A 12,500-nucleotide genomic window follows, 5' to 3' on the forward strand; every position below is an offset into this window, starting at 1 on the left:
CAATTTGCTCTGTAAATAACTCTGGATTGTTGTGAACGATTAATACGGTCCTTGTAAGGAAAGAAAGATTTTATACATCGAGTGCTCTGAAAAACAATCTTAAGGTTAACACAAGAGTAGAATTTGTACACACAAGATTTCAGGCGTTTAGCGACTTGGTTGCTTTGCAAACTTAAGTAGGGAAGTAGGATAACAATATCTTTCTTAGGAACTGTAGACACTGGATCGCTATGCTGGTGTTGTCTGTTTTTGTTCAAAACATCGTTGATATGATAGTTGATTATGCCTTGTGGGTAGCCGTTCTGAAGAAGGAGTTTTCGAAGATCAATGAGGGCAGATTGTAGCAAGGAACCAGATGAACAAAGACGGTAGTAGCGATAAGTGAGGGAGCGGATGAGGTTTATTTTGTACTTTCGTGGAGTGAAGGAATCCCATTTCGTGTAGAGACCTGTGAAAGTTTTCTTTCGGTAGATGGATGTCGTGAAGGCGTTGTTTTGATTACGTGTGACAAGAATGTCCAAAAACGGAATTGCATTGTCATGTTCAAATTCAATGGTAAATTTAATATTGCGATGACAGCCGTTCAAATAGTGCAAAAAGTCATTTGCACTGTCTTTGTTGTGGAACATGGTGAATGTGTCATCAACGTAACGATTCCAAAATAAAGGACTAACTTTGGCGTTCAGCAACCACTTTTCTTCAAAAGCACACATAAAAATGTTGGCTAAGACAGGGCCCAATGGTGAACCCATGGCAACACCATCGATTTGGTCGTAGTATTTACCATCAAAAAGAAAGTGGCTCTTCTTGGTGGCAAATTCCAATAGCTTGCGTAAAACATCCCTGGGTAAAGCCGAAGGATCAGCAAGAGAATACAATTTGTCTAGACAAATGTTTAGTGTTTCCTCGAGTGGCACATTTGTAAATAGGGAGGAGACATCCAAAGAGCACATTATTCCATTCTTATGCTTGTACTTTTTAGCCCAATCCGCGAAGCTGAAAGAGTCTTTGACAGTGTAATGGTTGGTCGAGATAGGCTGAAGTATAGAAACAAGGTAAGAAGCAAGATTGTAGTTGTAGGTGTTAACCGATGAAACAATAGGGCGGAAAGGACAACCAGTCTTATGAACTTTAGGAAGGCCATATAAAACGCCAGGAGAAGATCCACTCGGTAAGACTTTGTAAAAAGTTGCATCATCAATAATTCTATCCTTTCTCAGTTTCCGAAGATAGGTTGACAGGCTTTCTTCCCTGGATTTAGTAGGATTGTGTTGTAGCTCTTTAAATTTGGTGGTGTCAGAAATCAAGTGTTTCATTTTGTTAAGATAATCAAGTCTGCTAATTATTACAACGCCATTTCCTTTGTCCGGTTTCGTGATGATAATGCTGTCATCATTGCGTAAATCAGTTAAGGCTTTCCATTCGTCTTTGCTTAGAATGTTCTTTTGCTTAGAAAAGTCATATGAGTAAATGTAGCTATAAGATATATTCTTTAATTTACTTTTGAGTTGATCGTGGTTTTAATCTAGGTTCCAGTCCCCTCATCCGATTTGTTATATATAAATAGCTGTTTTTAAATTTCAACGGTTACTTTTGAAAATGTATGTAGAGCACATACGAAACGTCAAGTCATTATCAAAATGAAAAAGTTCAATATGTTTATCACTGCTGTTTGTGTCTTATTTTTGATCAAACTACGATGGCCTAAGAACAAAAGTATTTACGATGGAGTGGATTTATTTCAGGAATGCTTAAATTTTCATCCACCTCAGCCTACTTTTTATAACTCACTTTGGGGAACTGAGGGGACCGTGGGAGAAGTCTATCGTTAGATGATTTGTTTCCCGTCATGCACATTTTATTATTTATCATCTCACAATCACAGGTTTGTAACATCTTTGGGGAGATTATCATAACATTCGAGCAGAAACGAAACTATTTGAATCATGAAGAGTGGACAAACTGACGATAATGATAGATTACTGTTTGTTTTTTTTTTTGGCAAAAGTATGGAATCTGCTTATTTCATGAACGATCAGGTCCCGCTTGTCACAAATTCTCACTTTTGGCTTCACAATTTTTACTATACTAAGGACTTTGAAGTAGTTATTGTCTTTTGGTAAGAACAATCATGTCATGTATTTCATTGATGCAAATCTCAGTTCACTTTCCTGCAGATGAGCGGCGTGCGCTTCCTTTAATTCCTGTAATTCTGCTCTGCGTCTTGGGTTAGCCAGTGACTGACTTAAAACGTTGATTTTGTTAATGGTTTGGTCACAATATTGACAGGTATCGACCCTGGCCTTGCGAAAACTAAGCACGTCACTCAAGTCCTCGCGAAAAATTTTCCTAAAGGTGGAGAAACTTATCACAGGACCCTTATTTTTTGAAACTGAACGGTTCGTTTTAAAATTAGGATTTTCTGCTACAAAGTCTCGCCACATCTTCCGCATAGACACATTGCAGTCAAAATATTTTTTTCGCGTACGTGCTCTTCTGTAATGTGATTCGCTCGCGTCTTTAGAAATGATGAAGTCTACCACTGCCTTTCGTGCCTCTGGCAAAAGTTTTATTGCATTATTTCCATGCCTCCCCCTTAAGTCTTCCTCCAGAGACACACCACCAGCTTGTATTTTTTTTAGAAAAACTTTGATCTTTGCATCTGAAAATCCGTAACATTTTTTAAAGGCGCCCCGGCATACTGTTCCTAATGGTGGTACCTTGTACATAACCTTTTTCCGTCCACTAATGCAAATTCGGACTTCCATGAGCCTCAGAAGAATGTAATTTTGCTCGCTGTAGGTTTTTTTATAAAATTCTTCCCTCAGAAGCCGTATCATTTCTCGACATTCAGGAGCTGGTCTTCTCATAAGGCAACCTCCATCACACGAGCACAGCAACGACATTGTTGCAATTTCCCGATGAGGCCTGTTCGACCGTGCATTAAATGCTTTCTTCCGTTTGCGGCAATAGATCTTCTTTGACTTGTAAACAGTCTTCCTTTGTCCCCTCTCAACCGAGCTAGTCAAAGGTGCTCCGAGCCGGAAATAATCCCAAGGAGTTTCGGGACTAAAGGGATAAATCAAGCTTGAGGCGGCTTCTGCCGGGTCTGAGGACGCCATCAACAAGTGTCGAACAGAAATGATGCTATAGCGTATCTAGGGAGTGATTCCTGACATCGATGTACTGAGTATCGCTCATCAAACTTAGAGGGCGAAAATATAACCAGTGAACGACTCAAGCAAATAGTAGTCAATAAAAAAAAGAGAAATTAAGCTAGAGTTCACTTTTCACTTGGAGCAGGTGCGCGCACGCTCTGTCGGACCGTTGCTGTTACCGTTGCACTTTTACATTTTATGCATCCTTCATAATAGGGAGCTTCAGCGCGCGCGCTTTTGAGAGGCGGACGGCAACCGGAAGAGGAATTTTTGCTTGCCAGGGCAGTGGTGTCTCCCAGATTTTTATGCTAATCATCTCTAATGGGGAAAAGATCTTAGCAATTTAAATGTGATTGTGTGTAAACAAATTAAAAGAAAAAACAGCTCACTTCCGGTTGCCGTCCGCCTCTCAAAAACGTGCGTGCTTAAGCTCTCTAATGTCATTTGACGAACACAGGCAACGGCTAACGCTGACGCACACACTGTTGAATCACGCGCGAAAGAAAGCCGTGCTGTTTTTTCTTGACCGAAAGTGAGTCGCTGAGATCACAGTTCTCCCGCAAGCGAACCTGTTTTAAACAATTCAAACGCTCGATTTACGACAGATCATCGACCGGCGATGTTGGGAAACAGATGCCCACGGACTTTAACCCTGCAGCTAGACTTTGACAAATCTCTCATAACACCCAAGGTCACCGCTCAGGACACCTATTACTCCTCGAGGCTTAAAACACACCTGCTGGGAATATATTGTGCAAACGAAAAAAGCATATACTGTTTTTTGTACGACGAGACTACTGGTTCAACGGGACCTAATGAGGTGATTTCTCTCCTGGACTACTTACTTCAGCGGCTTGAAATAGAACTTGGAAAGCATGACCACTTGATAATTTGGTCTGACAACGCTCCTGGACAATTCAAAGAATGCTTTCTCTTTTTTTACTTGGACTACATTGTTCACCAAAAAAAATTTATTAGGGCTGACTTTAAGTTCTTATTAGAGGGTCACACGTATTCAGTTTGTGATAGACGATTCGGAACTATACAGACATTGTTCAAAAGGCGGAAAGTTATTGCAACACCCAGACAATGGGCGACGGTTTTGGAAGAAACATGGCTAAGATCAAGTGTACATTGTACCCTGTACGCTTTTTCTAGGGTCTTATGAGACTAGAGTAACGCGGTTTCGGCCGCCTCTAGTTCTCTCGAGAGCGCTCTAGGCCAAATTATTCGTTTTATTTTCGCTTGATTTGTTTTCTGTTCACGGTCTATTTTTTCAATCGTTCGACCTGGTGATGGGTGAGTGCCTTGGTTATAGTCTAGACTCCGGATCGGCGAACAGTTTTCCCTTCTCGGCTCGACGGGATCGGCTTTTGGTTTAGCTTTTATGGAACTTTGACTTCGGATCGACAATGGACACGAATTTGGACGATGATTTTGTTTACATATATACATGGATTCGAGCATTCTGGAGTGTAAAACAAACGAGGTATCTCCGGAGTGCTCTCGCCCTTTTTTGACAATGGATATTATGGAACCTTGAATTTGGCTTAACTACGGACATGAATTTGGAGAACCCTTTAAAAACACATGAAATCTCATATATATCTCGGCCTTGGCCTTCAACCCGCACTTTTAGTGCTCAAATTTTTACTCAATGGACGGATCATCTTGGAACAATTGTAAAACTAGCATGGATTTTGGACAAGCGACTTTAGGATACCCTCAGTTTACCGTGTTTTGAACTGCGACTCGCTCGATCTTGCTGCTCGATCGCCGTTTGTGCTGAAACTACGAGTTTTTCACCTGAATAACCTGTGTTTACACTTCATTCTACTTCAATTCGCCCCTGCTGAACTAGAATCAAGTTTTGAACTTCGGTTTTCACCAAGATTAATCGACGAACTCTCGCCTTTACCGCACCACGATGCTGAATTTGTATTGGACCGCTTTGGAAGATTGGACTGGACTTACGAATATTTAGAACAGCGAACTTTGCTATTACCGGATTGTCTTGTAAATTTTCACTGGAATGCCCTAGAAAAATTGTAAACCTTAGGACTGACATCGAAAAATTGTAAAACTTTAGAAAAATAAATAAGTGGTCGACAGACCAAGGAAAAAAAAAAATACTGTCTGCAGTCAGTTAAGTAGATCCCTTGAGCCAACAGCGCATCACCCCCAGGAGGATCGCAAATGGATTCACAGTCCAAGTTGAGGAAAAGTGAGAGAAGTTTACGGGAAACTCAACACTGGACAACTTCTGGGAAAAAATGTAATTGCCCTGAGCGGGATTTGAACCCACGTCCCCCTGATCACTAGTCGGGTGTGATGACCACTACACTATCAGGACAACCATGCTGGCAACATGGCTGATTTATCACTTAATGTGTGGCATTTACGTGGGTCTCCCTAATGGGCCAGTTTTTCTATGTGATAACGCTGGATCAACATGTGATTCACAGGCGGACAAGGGTAATTAATGTAAATAGTCAGTTAAGTAGATCCCTTGAGCCAACAGCGCATCACCCCCAGGAGGACCGCAAATGGATTTACAGTCCAAGTTGAGGAGAAAGTGAGAGAAGTTTACGGGAAACTCAACACTGGACAACTTCTGGGGAAAACTGTAATTGCCCTGAGCGGGATTTGAACCCACGTCCCCCTGATCACTAGTCGGGTGTGATGACCACTACACTATCAGGACAACCATGCTGGCAACATGGCTGATTTATCACTTAATGTGTGGCATTTACGTGGGTCTCCCCAATGGGCCAGTTTTTCTATGTGATAACGCTGGATCAACATGTGATTCACAAGCGGACAAGGGTAATTAATGTAAATAGTCAGTTAAGTAGATCCCTTGAGCGAACAGCGCATCACCCCCAGGAAGATCGCAAATGGATTCACAGTCCAAGTTGAGGAGAAAGTGAGAGAAGTTTACGGGAAACTCAACACTGGACAACTTCTGGGGAAAACTGTAATTGCCCTGAGCGGGATTTGAACCCACGTCCCCCTGATCACTAGTCGGGTGTGATGACCACTACACTATCAGGACAACCATGCTGGCAACATGGCTGATTTATCACTTAATGTGTGGCATTTACGTGGGTCGTCGTAATGGGCCAGTTTTTTTATGTGATAACGCTGGATCAACATGTGATTCACAGGCGGACAAGGGTAATTAATGTAAATAGTCAGTTAAGTAGATCCCTTGACCCAACAGCGCATCACCCTCAGGAGGATCGCAAATGGATTCACAGTCCAAGTTGAGGAGAAAGTGAGAGAAGTTTACGGGAAACTTAACACTGTTCCGCGGCACGCAATGCCTGTCGGTTGAAGGTGCGCCTTGAAAGACAACGTCAACGCTTGAGGATAAATTTTCATTTCGCGCCTAAATTGAGCACCATTTATACTGGTTTCTTTCTTGCCTCAACCTGAACTCTACGGCCGCTACATCGACGACTGCATCGGCGCTATTTCATCCAGCAGAGAAGAACTCGATAAATTTATAACCTCTGTCAACTCTTTTCATCCGGCTCTTAAATATACCTGGGAAATATCGGAAACTTCATTGGCTTTCCTAGATATCAAAGTTTCTATTAGCGGCAACTTGCTATGTACTAGTGTGTACTACAAACCTACAGATTCACACAGTTATTTGTTGTATTCATAGTCACATCCATCACATGTCAAGAACTCCATTCCTTATTCTCAATTTCTTAGACTTCGACGTCTATGTAGTGATGACTCCGATTTTTCTAGCAAATCAGAGGAGATTTGTCAGTTCTTCGCAAAACGTGGCTATCCTGTCTCTGTGGTCAAAGCGGGCCATCATCGCGCCCAACAATTTGATCGACAGTCATCACTACAAACGTCACAAAAAGATAAGAATGACAGAATTCCATTCATCCTCACTTTCCATCCTCATAATCACCCAGTCAAAAGTATCATTCTTAATAATTTTAAATTACTCCAAAATGATCCCGAGACTGGTAGAATCTTTTCGCAACCTCCACTTATTTCATTCAAACGCGATAAAAACGTAGGCAACTTTTTAGTTAGAAGCGCGCTCAAAACTAACGAGCAACCCAGGACTTTCAAATGCGCGCGCTCACGATGCAAAACTTGTCTTTTCATTGTTAACACTAGCAAGATATCGGGATCTAAGCGATCTGTTAAGATCACCGATCGTTTCACATGTACCTCCGCAAATGTCATTTATTGCATAACCTGTACGTTATGCAATAAATTATACATTGGTGAGACAGGTAGACGACTAGGTGACCGACAAGAAAAGAATGACAAGGATGCATCTAAACCAGTCGCTTGCCATTTTAATCTGCCTAACCACTCCAAAAAACACATGGCTATCTGGAGCCTTTCCCTACATCTAGGTACGACGGAAAGCCGCAAGAATCTGGAACAAAAATTCATCTTTCAAATCGGCACCCTTAATCCTCACGGTATTAACGAACGCTTTTTATTTAACTAATATATTCCTATTTCTTACGTTGCCATGTTACCACCAATAGCGTAGCTCCTACTCTACTATAAAAACTACACGTAACCCATAATTCCTCGATTCGCTCTGACGAAGGGCTAACGCTCGAAACGTCAGCTTTTAGAATCTTAGCCTGCGAGCAGGCTCACTTGATAGGCAAGGGCGGTGGAACCGCAATCGCTCGGTTGCGGCTCCGCTGCCCTTGCCTATCAAGTGAGCCTGCTCGCAGGCTATTAGAATCTCTGTACGGTGGCCAATTCACATTGTCAACTCCGTTGATAAAACCAAATTTTTGTATACTTCTTCCCCACCGACGCAGTACCACAGTTTCTTTAGAAACTAGCCCCTTCTTTCTTGAGGGTTTGCCACACCTTTGTCACTTTAAAATGCTTGGAATAGTCGCGAAGCGATTTAATAACGCGAATTCACATTTAACGACAGCATTCTCTTTTTCGTTGCCGTCGTCGTTGCTAAAGCTTCGTAATGATTACCAAAAGGCAAGTTTGAAGTTTGGAAACCATTTTTTTTGTTATTCATATCGAGATTATTTGTGCCGAAATCGCTGCCTCACAGTTAAACGATCACTTGCAACGCCTGGGTGACCTGTGGTTGGAATGAAAGAGTGCCCAGAGTGCGCGCGGTCACAAAGAGAGGATGCCTTGTCATTTTCTCCGTGCTTTGTTGCTCAGTTCTCCGATATCAATTGGATTTACCATGGCTCCCAAGCGCGTATTAGGTGCTTCGTCAAAAGTAGGACCTTCCAGCAAAAAGAGGAAAATTGTCGGCAAAGGACATGAATCAAAAGGAAAGTCATCTTCGTCAGCGACAACTTCGAATTCAAAAAGTTTGTCAGCTGTCGGTGACCTCCCGAAACGCGACAAACACGGCAAACTAGTTTTCGCAGATTTTCCTGACTTTAAGCCAAACATGACTCCGAAGGAGGTCCTTCGAGCTGGTAGCTTCGGAGGAACATATTTCCGGCCAATTCATTCGAGCGTCACAGGTAAATCACGGACATGCTGCCAACATAATTATGGTTAAAGTACCATCTTGGGAAAGCAAAGTTTGGAGAATTTACGGCGTTTGTTTTGGGATCCCTTCTCAAATAACCAAGTCAAGGACCACGGGCTTCTCCTGCTGTTCGTTTAAATGTATGGGCTAGATTGCAGAATACCCGGCCCACTAAATGTCTTACTTAAAAAACTGCCACCGCAGTCCTGCAGTCCGCAGTGGCATGGTAGAGAAATGATATTCATATAAACAACTGATCCTAAACCGGGTCTTCTACAATCGCTCCTTGGCTTTCATTTTGTGGTTCGGTTAACTACACTTTTCATGAGATTATGTGAAGAAGAAAGCACTCGTTTACTGATTAAGCCTAAGCGCTCGTTTCAGTGTTTAGGCCTAAGCACTCTTGTAAACTTTTAGCTTTCATTTTGCGGCTCAGTCAACTACACTTTTCACGAGATCATGTGAAGAACAAAGCATTCATTTACTGATTAAACCTAAGCGCTCCTTTCAGTGATTATGCCTAAGCACTCTCGTAAAATTTTAGCTTTCATTTTGCGGTTTGGTTAACCACACTTTTCACAAGATCGTCTTGCCCTTTAATAATTCTCATTCATTGACTATGGGACTGCGGACCGGTGTGGCAGTTCATTTTATAGTACGATTAGACACATAGTATGATTAAACACGACTGCGGGACTGCGGTGGCAGTTTCTTAGGTAGGACATTTAGTGGGCCGGGTATTCTGCAATCGCTCCAATCAATGCAACCAAGCTGCGAGGAGGTCTTCTCAGCGGCGAACTTTGGCCTGAGAAGATGCCAGGCTTGTTGGACAAATTTAAAACAAGGTCAAAATTTTAAGAGAGTAATATTGTAAATTTGTCAAGTTTACACTAGCAAAATTGCACTAACTTATGGACAAGTACATCTCTGCTTTTCTCAACAACAAAAAAACACCATGTAGCATGGTGTTGAGACATGTATCATTTTAGTTTGCAGCGTGATGCACGTTTCTTATTTGGATTTTAAAAGCTTACAGTGCTAACTAACAAATTTCAGGAAAGTTGACCCAAACAGCATATGTCGTCATCCATTTTTCATGCAGCATCAATAATTATTTCCAGCATGGTTGCATTGAAAGTGGACCTTGGCAGTTGTCCCATGTGACATAGCCCTTAAGCCGCTGTTCACTGTGCGATTTTTAACTTGTCTCGCAATGCAGTAGGGAGACAAGTTGCACGGAACATTGCTCAATATAACAAACATACCTTGCAATGGCCAAAAAATTGGAAGACAAGCTACAGAAACCATTGCAAAAAGTAGAGTTTAGTTCTGCTTTCCACAATGCTTTGTGCAACATTGTGACAAATTTTTCAAGCATTGCATAGTGTAACATCTGCAATTTGAGTCAATGGTTTCTGGCATCAGCGAAAGAAAAGGTTCTTTTCACCTCATGGAAAACGAGACAAGTTGCATGAAACATTGCCTTGTGTAACACAAATCCAGACATTTGTTTCACAATGAGATCCCATTAGTTTATGTCACAACAAAATTGTGTGGCAACTTGTAAGAAAATTTGCAAAGTGTAACAGCGCCTTTAGGATGTGTGCAAATTTTCTTGGGCGATAACGCCATGGGTTGTAGTACATAGCGTTACCCTGTTAGGGAACGATTTTCAGTGGAAGTTGCAACTGTAGGTCAAACAAACAAACTGATTTCATATGATAATGGAAGCAGTTAAATTAAATCGCCTTGAGGCCCTTTTTATGAGGGTCTTTCATGTCGATACATGAAAGCAGAAATAGCCTTGGAAATAATAGTGAAGATCGACCCAGTTTCCTCTCAGGCCTTGGTTAAGTAATTACTTTGTTAGAAATACTGTAGTCTGTGCCCCCTTCTTTAATATTAGCCGAGGGTGTATGTATTTTGAAAAGCCAAAAAAGTAGTTTCTGTTCAGATTACTTTCGTTGAAAATTCAAATGCAGTACGGAAAGCATTAGGGACATACACCAAACTTATGAGCTTATTTTCTCGTTAAAAAAGGAAAGCCTACCTTTTCATGCAGAATTTAAATGTGTTTAGCTTTTGTTATTTAAGCAAATATCTTGAATTAAATCGTGCTAAGAGAGTATTATATCAGAAACTAACTTTGAAAATCGGAGGGGAATTTTGTTATTATCAATAATGTTGTTCAGGACCCTTGAAGAGCTGAAATGTTTTCGCCCTATGACTAAGTAGTAACATAAAATGGGGAAAATTGATATTGAATAAAAGAAATAAAATCCTTTGTGTCTTTGTTCTTTGGCATTGTTTGATTCTTTAATATTTTGCTTAAGGTGAGAAATATTCTGCCGATGTGTACAAGGAATTCCCTGCTGACTGGTTTCAAGGACTCAAGATTAAAGCTCACGTCACTTCATCAGTATATCATAATGAAGTGAACACTTACAAGGTGAAATGTGGTGGGAGCTTGGAAATGTGGGAATCTTCTGGTTGGATTCGCAAGCAAGATCCTTATGGCTGGTTTCAGTGGTAAGTTAAAAGGTTTCCCGTTAATACTCAATATGGTTAAGTTGTATTGAATGCTTGGAGTTATCATATGTAACGATAATAGTACTCCATTTAATTTGTTAGTGTTGCAAGCTTTCGAAAACCAAGCTCTACTGAGTTTTGAGGTGGCTGGATATCAAATCAGATAAATCAGTATCTGGACCTCTTGCAGCAAAGCAGAGACACATCAAACTCATTATCCCACGTATGACACCAAGTCCAGGAATAGAACCTGGGACAAAGTCATGTTGGTGGCAGTTGAGTGCTCTCACCACTGTGAAGACCCTCATCTCCTCCTTGAGTCACCCAACTAAGGATGGTAGAGCACTGAAGGGTTACCCCCCTCGCGGTGTATCCCTCATCCACCTTTAATTCTCTAATGATTAGTGAGTTAGCGTGAGGTGATGTTTCTTTTCTATACTCTTAATTATCAACGTTGCACTGGCCAGTGGATTCCAGTAAATAAACTACCATTTGTGCAAGTAGTTCTTCCATTTTCCCTCTAGCTCTCTGAAAAAAGGAAAAAAGGCATGGAAGGTTATAATATCCATCCCTGCTCCTAATTCCTTGCTTCTTTGGCAGTACTGGGTTGGCGTGGTTGTGCCATGAAAGATTTGTGTCCCTCATACTCCTCTTCCCTTTTGATTGATACCGGTAGTCATTTTATTTAATTCTCATGAATGCTTATTAGCCAAACACGAAATTGATGATTTACAACAATAATATTGGAGAGACTTAGTACAAATCAAGTCACAATGTTGGTTTTTGATGAGAGGGGGAAAACCAGAGAAAAATCTCTTGAAACAGGGTGGGAAACCAACAAACTCGGCCCATTTGTAATGCAAAGTCTTGACCACAGCAGTGGAAGGTGAATCCTTTCACTACTACAACAACCCAGCTCACCTCTTGACTTGAGGTGATTCCCCAAAACACTGTGCATTAGATAGAGTTCTGCATTAGATTTCTTGCCTCGTTATTTGGTGCTTGGACACAACTTGGTGAGCGTTTTTACTTAATACTGCAATTAATAATAATTTATTATTAATTAATATGACGGTTTTTTTTCCCTTATATAGACCAAATCAGCTTACTCAGTGTTGTACCAAATTCAAATCTTCCGGGCTTAAGATTCTTTGTGTATTGTATTTGCATTATAATGTAGCACTCATATTTAAATGATATGGAAATACCTGAAACAAAACTTTTTATTCCCAAAGGGTTTAAATTGGGTGCAACATTGAGGAGCCTATTAGGTCAATTTCATTTTTCTCTGTCAAAAAAAA

General features: G+C 41.0%; 1 protein-coding gene across 1 annotated transcript in view; it reads left to right on the forward strand.

The window, feature by feature from the left end:
* Nucleotides 1–8,296: 8,296 nt before the first annotated feature.
* LOC137994611 (uncharacterized) overlaps nucleotides 8,297–12,500 on the forward strand; it is a 6,478-nt gene continuing 2,274 nt past the window's right edge. Inside the window, exons 1-2 of the mRNA XM_068840221.1 lie at nucleotides 8,297–8,662; nucleotides 11,004–11,199. Of these exons, the coding sequence (XP_068696322.1) occupies nucleotides 8,314–8,662; nucleotides 11,004–11,199 (545 nt within the window). The 5' untranslated portion in view covers nucleotides 8,297–8,313. The remainder of the gene's footprint in view (nucleotides 8,663–11,003; nucleotides 11,200–12,500) is intronic.

This window comes from Montipora foliosa, chromosome 3 (genome assembly GCF_036669935.1).
Source record: "Montipora foliosa isolate CH-2021 chromosome 3, ASM3666993v2, whole genome shotgun sequence".
Classification (NCBI taxonomy): Eukaryota; Metazoa; Cnidaria; class Anthozoa; order Scleractinia; family Acroporidae; genus Montipora; species Montipora foliosa.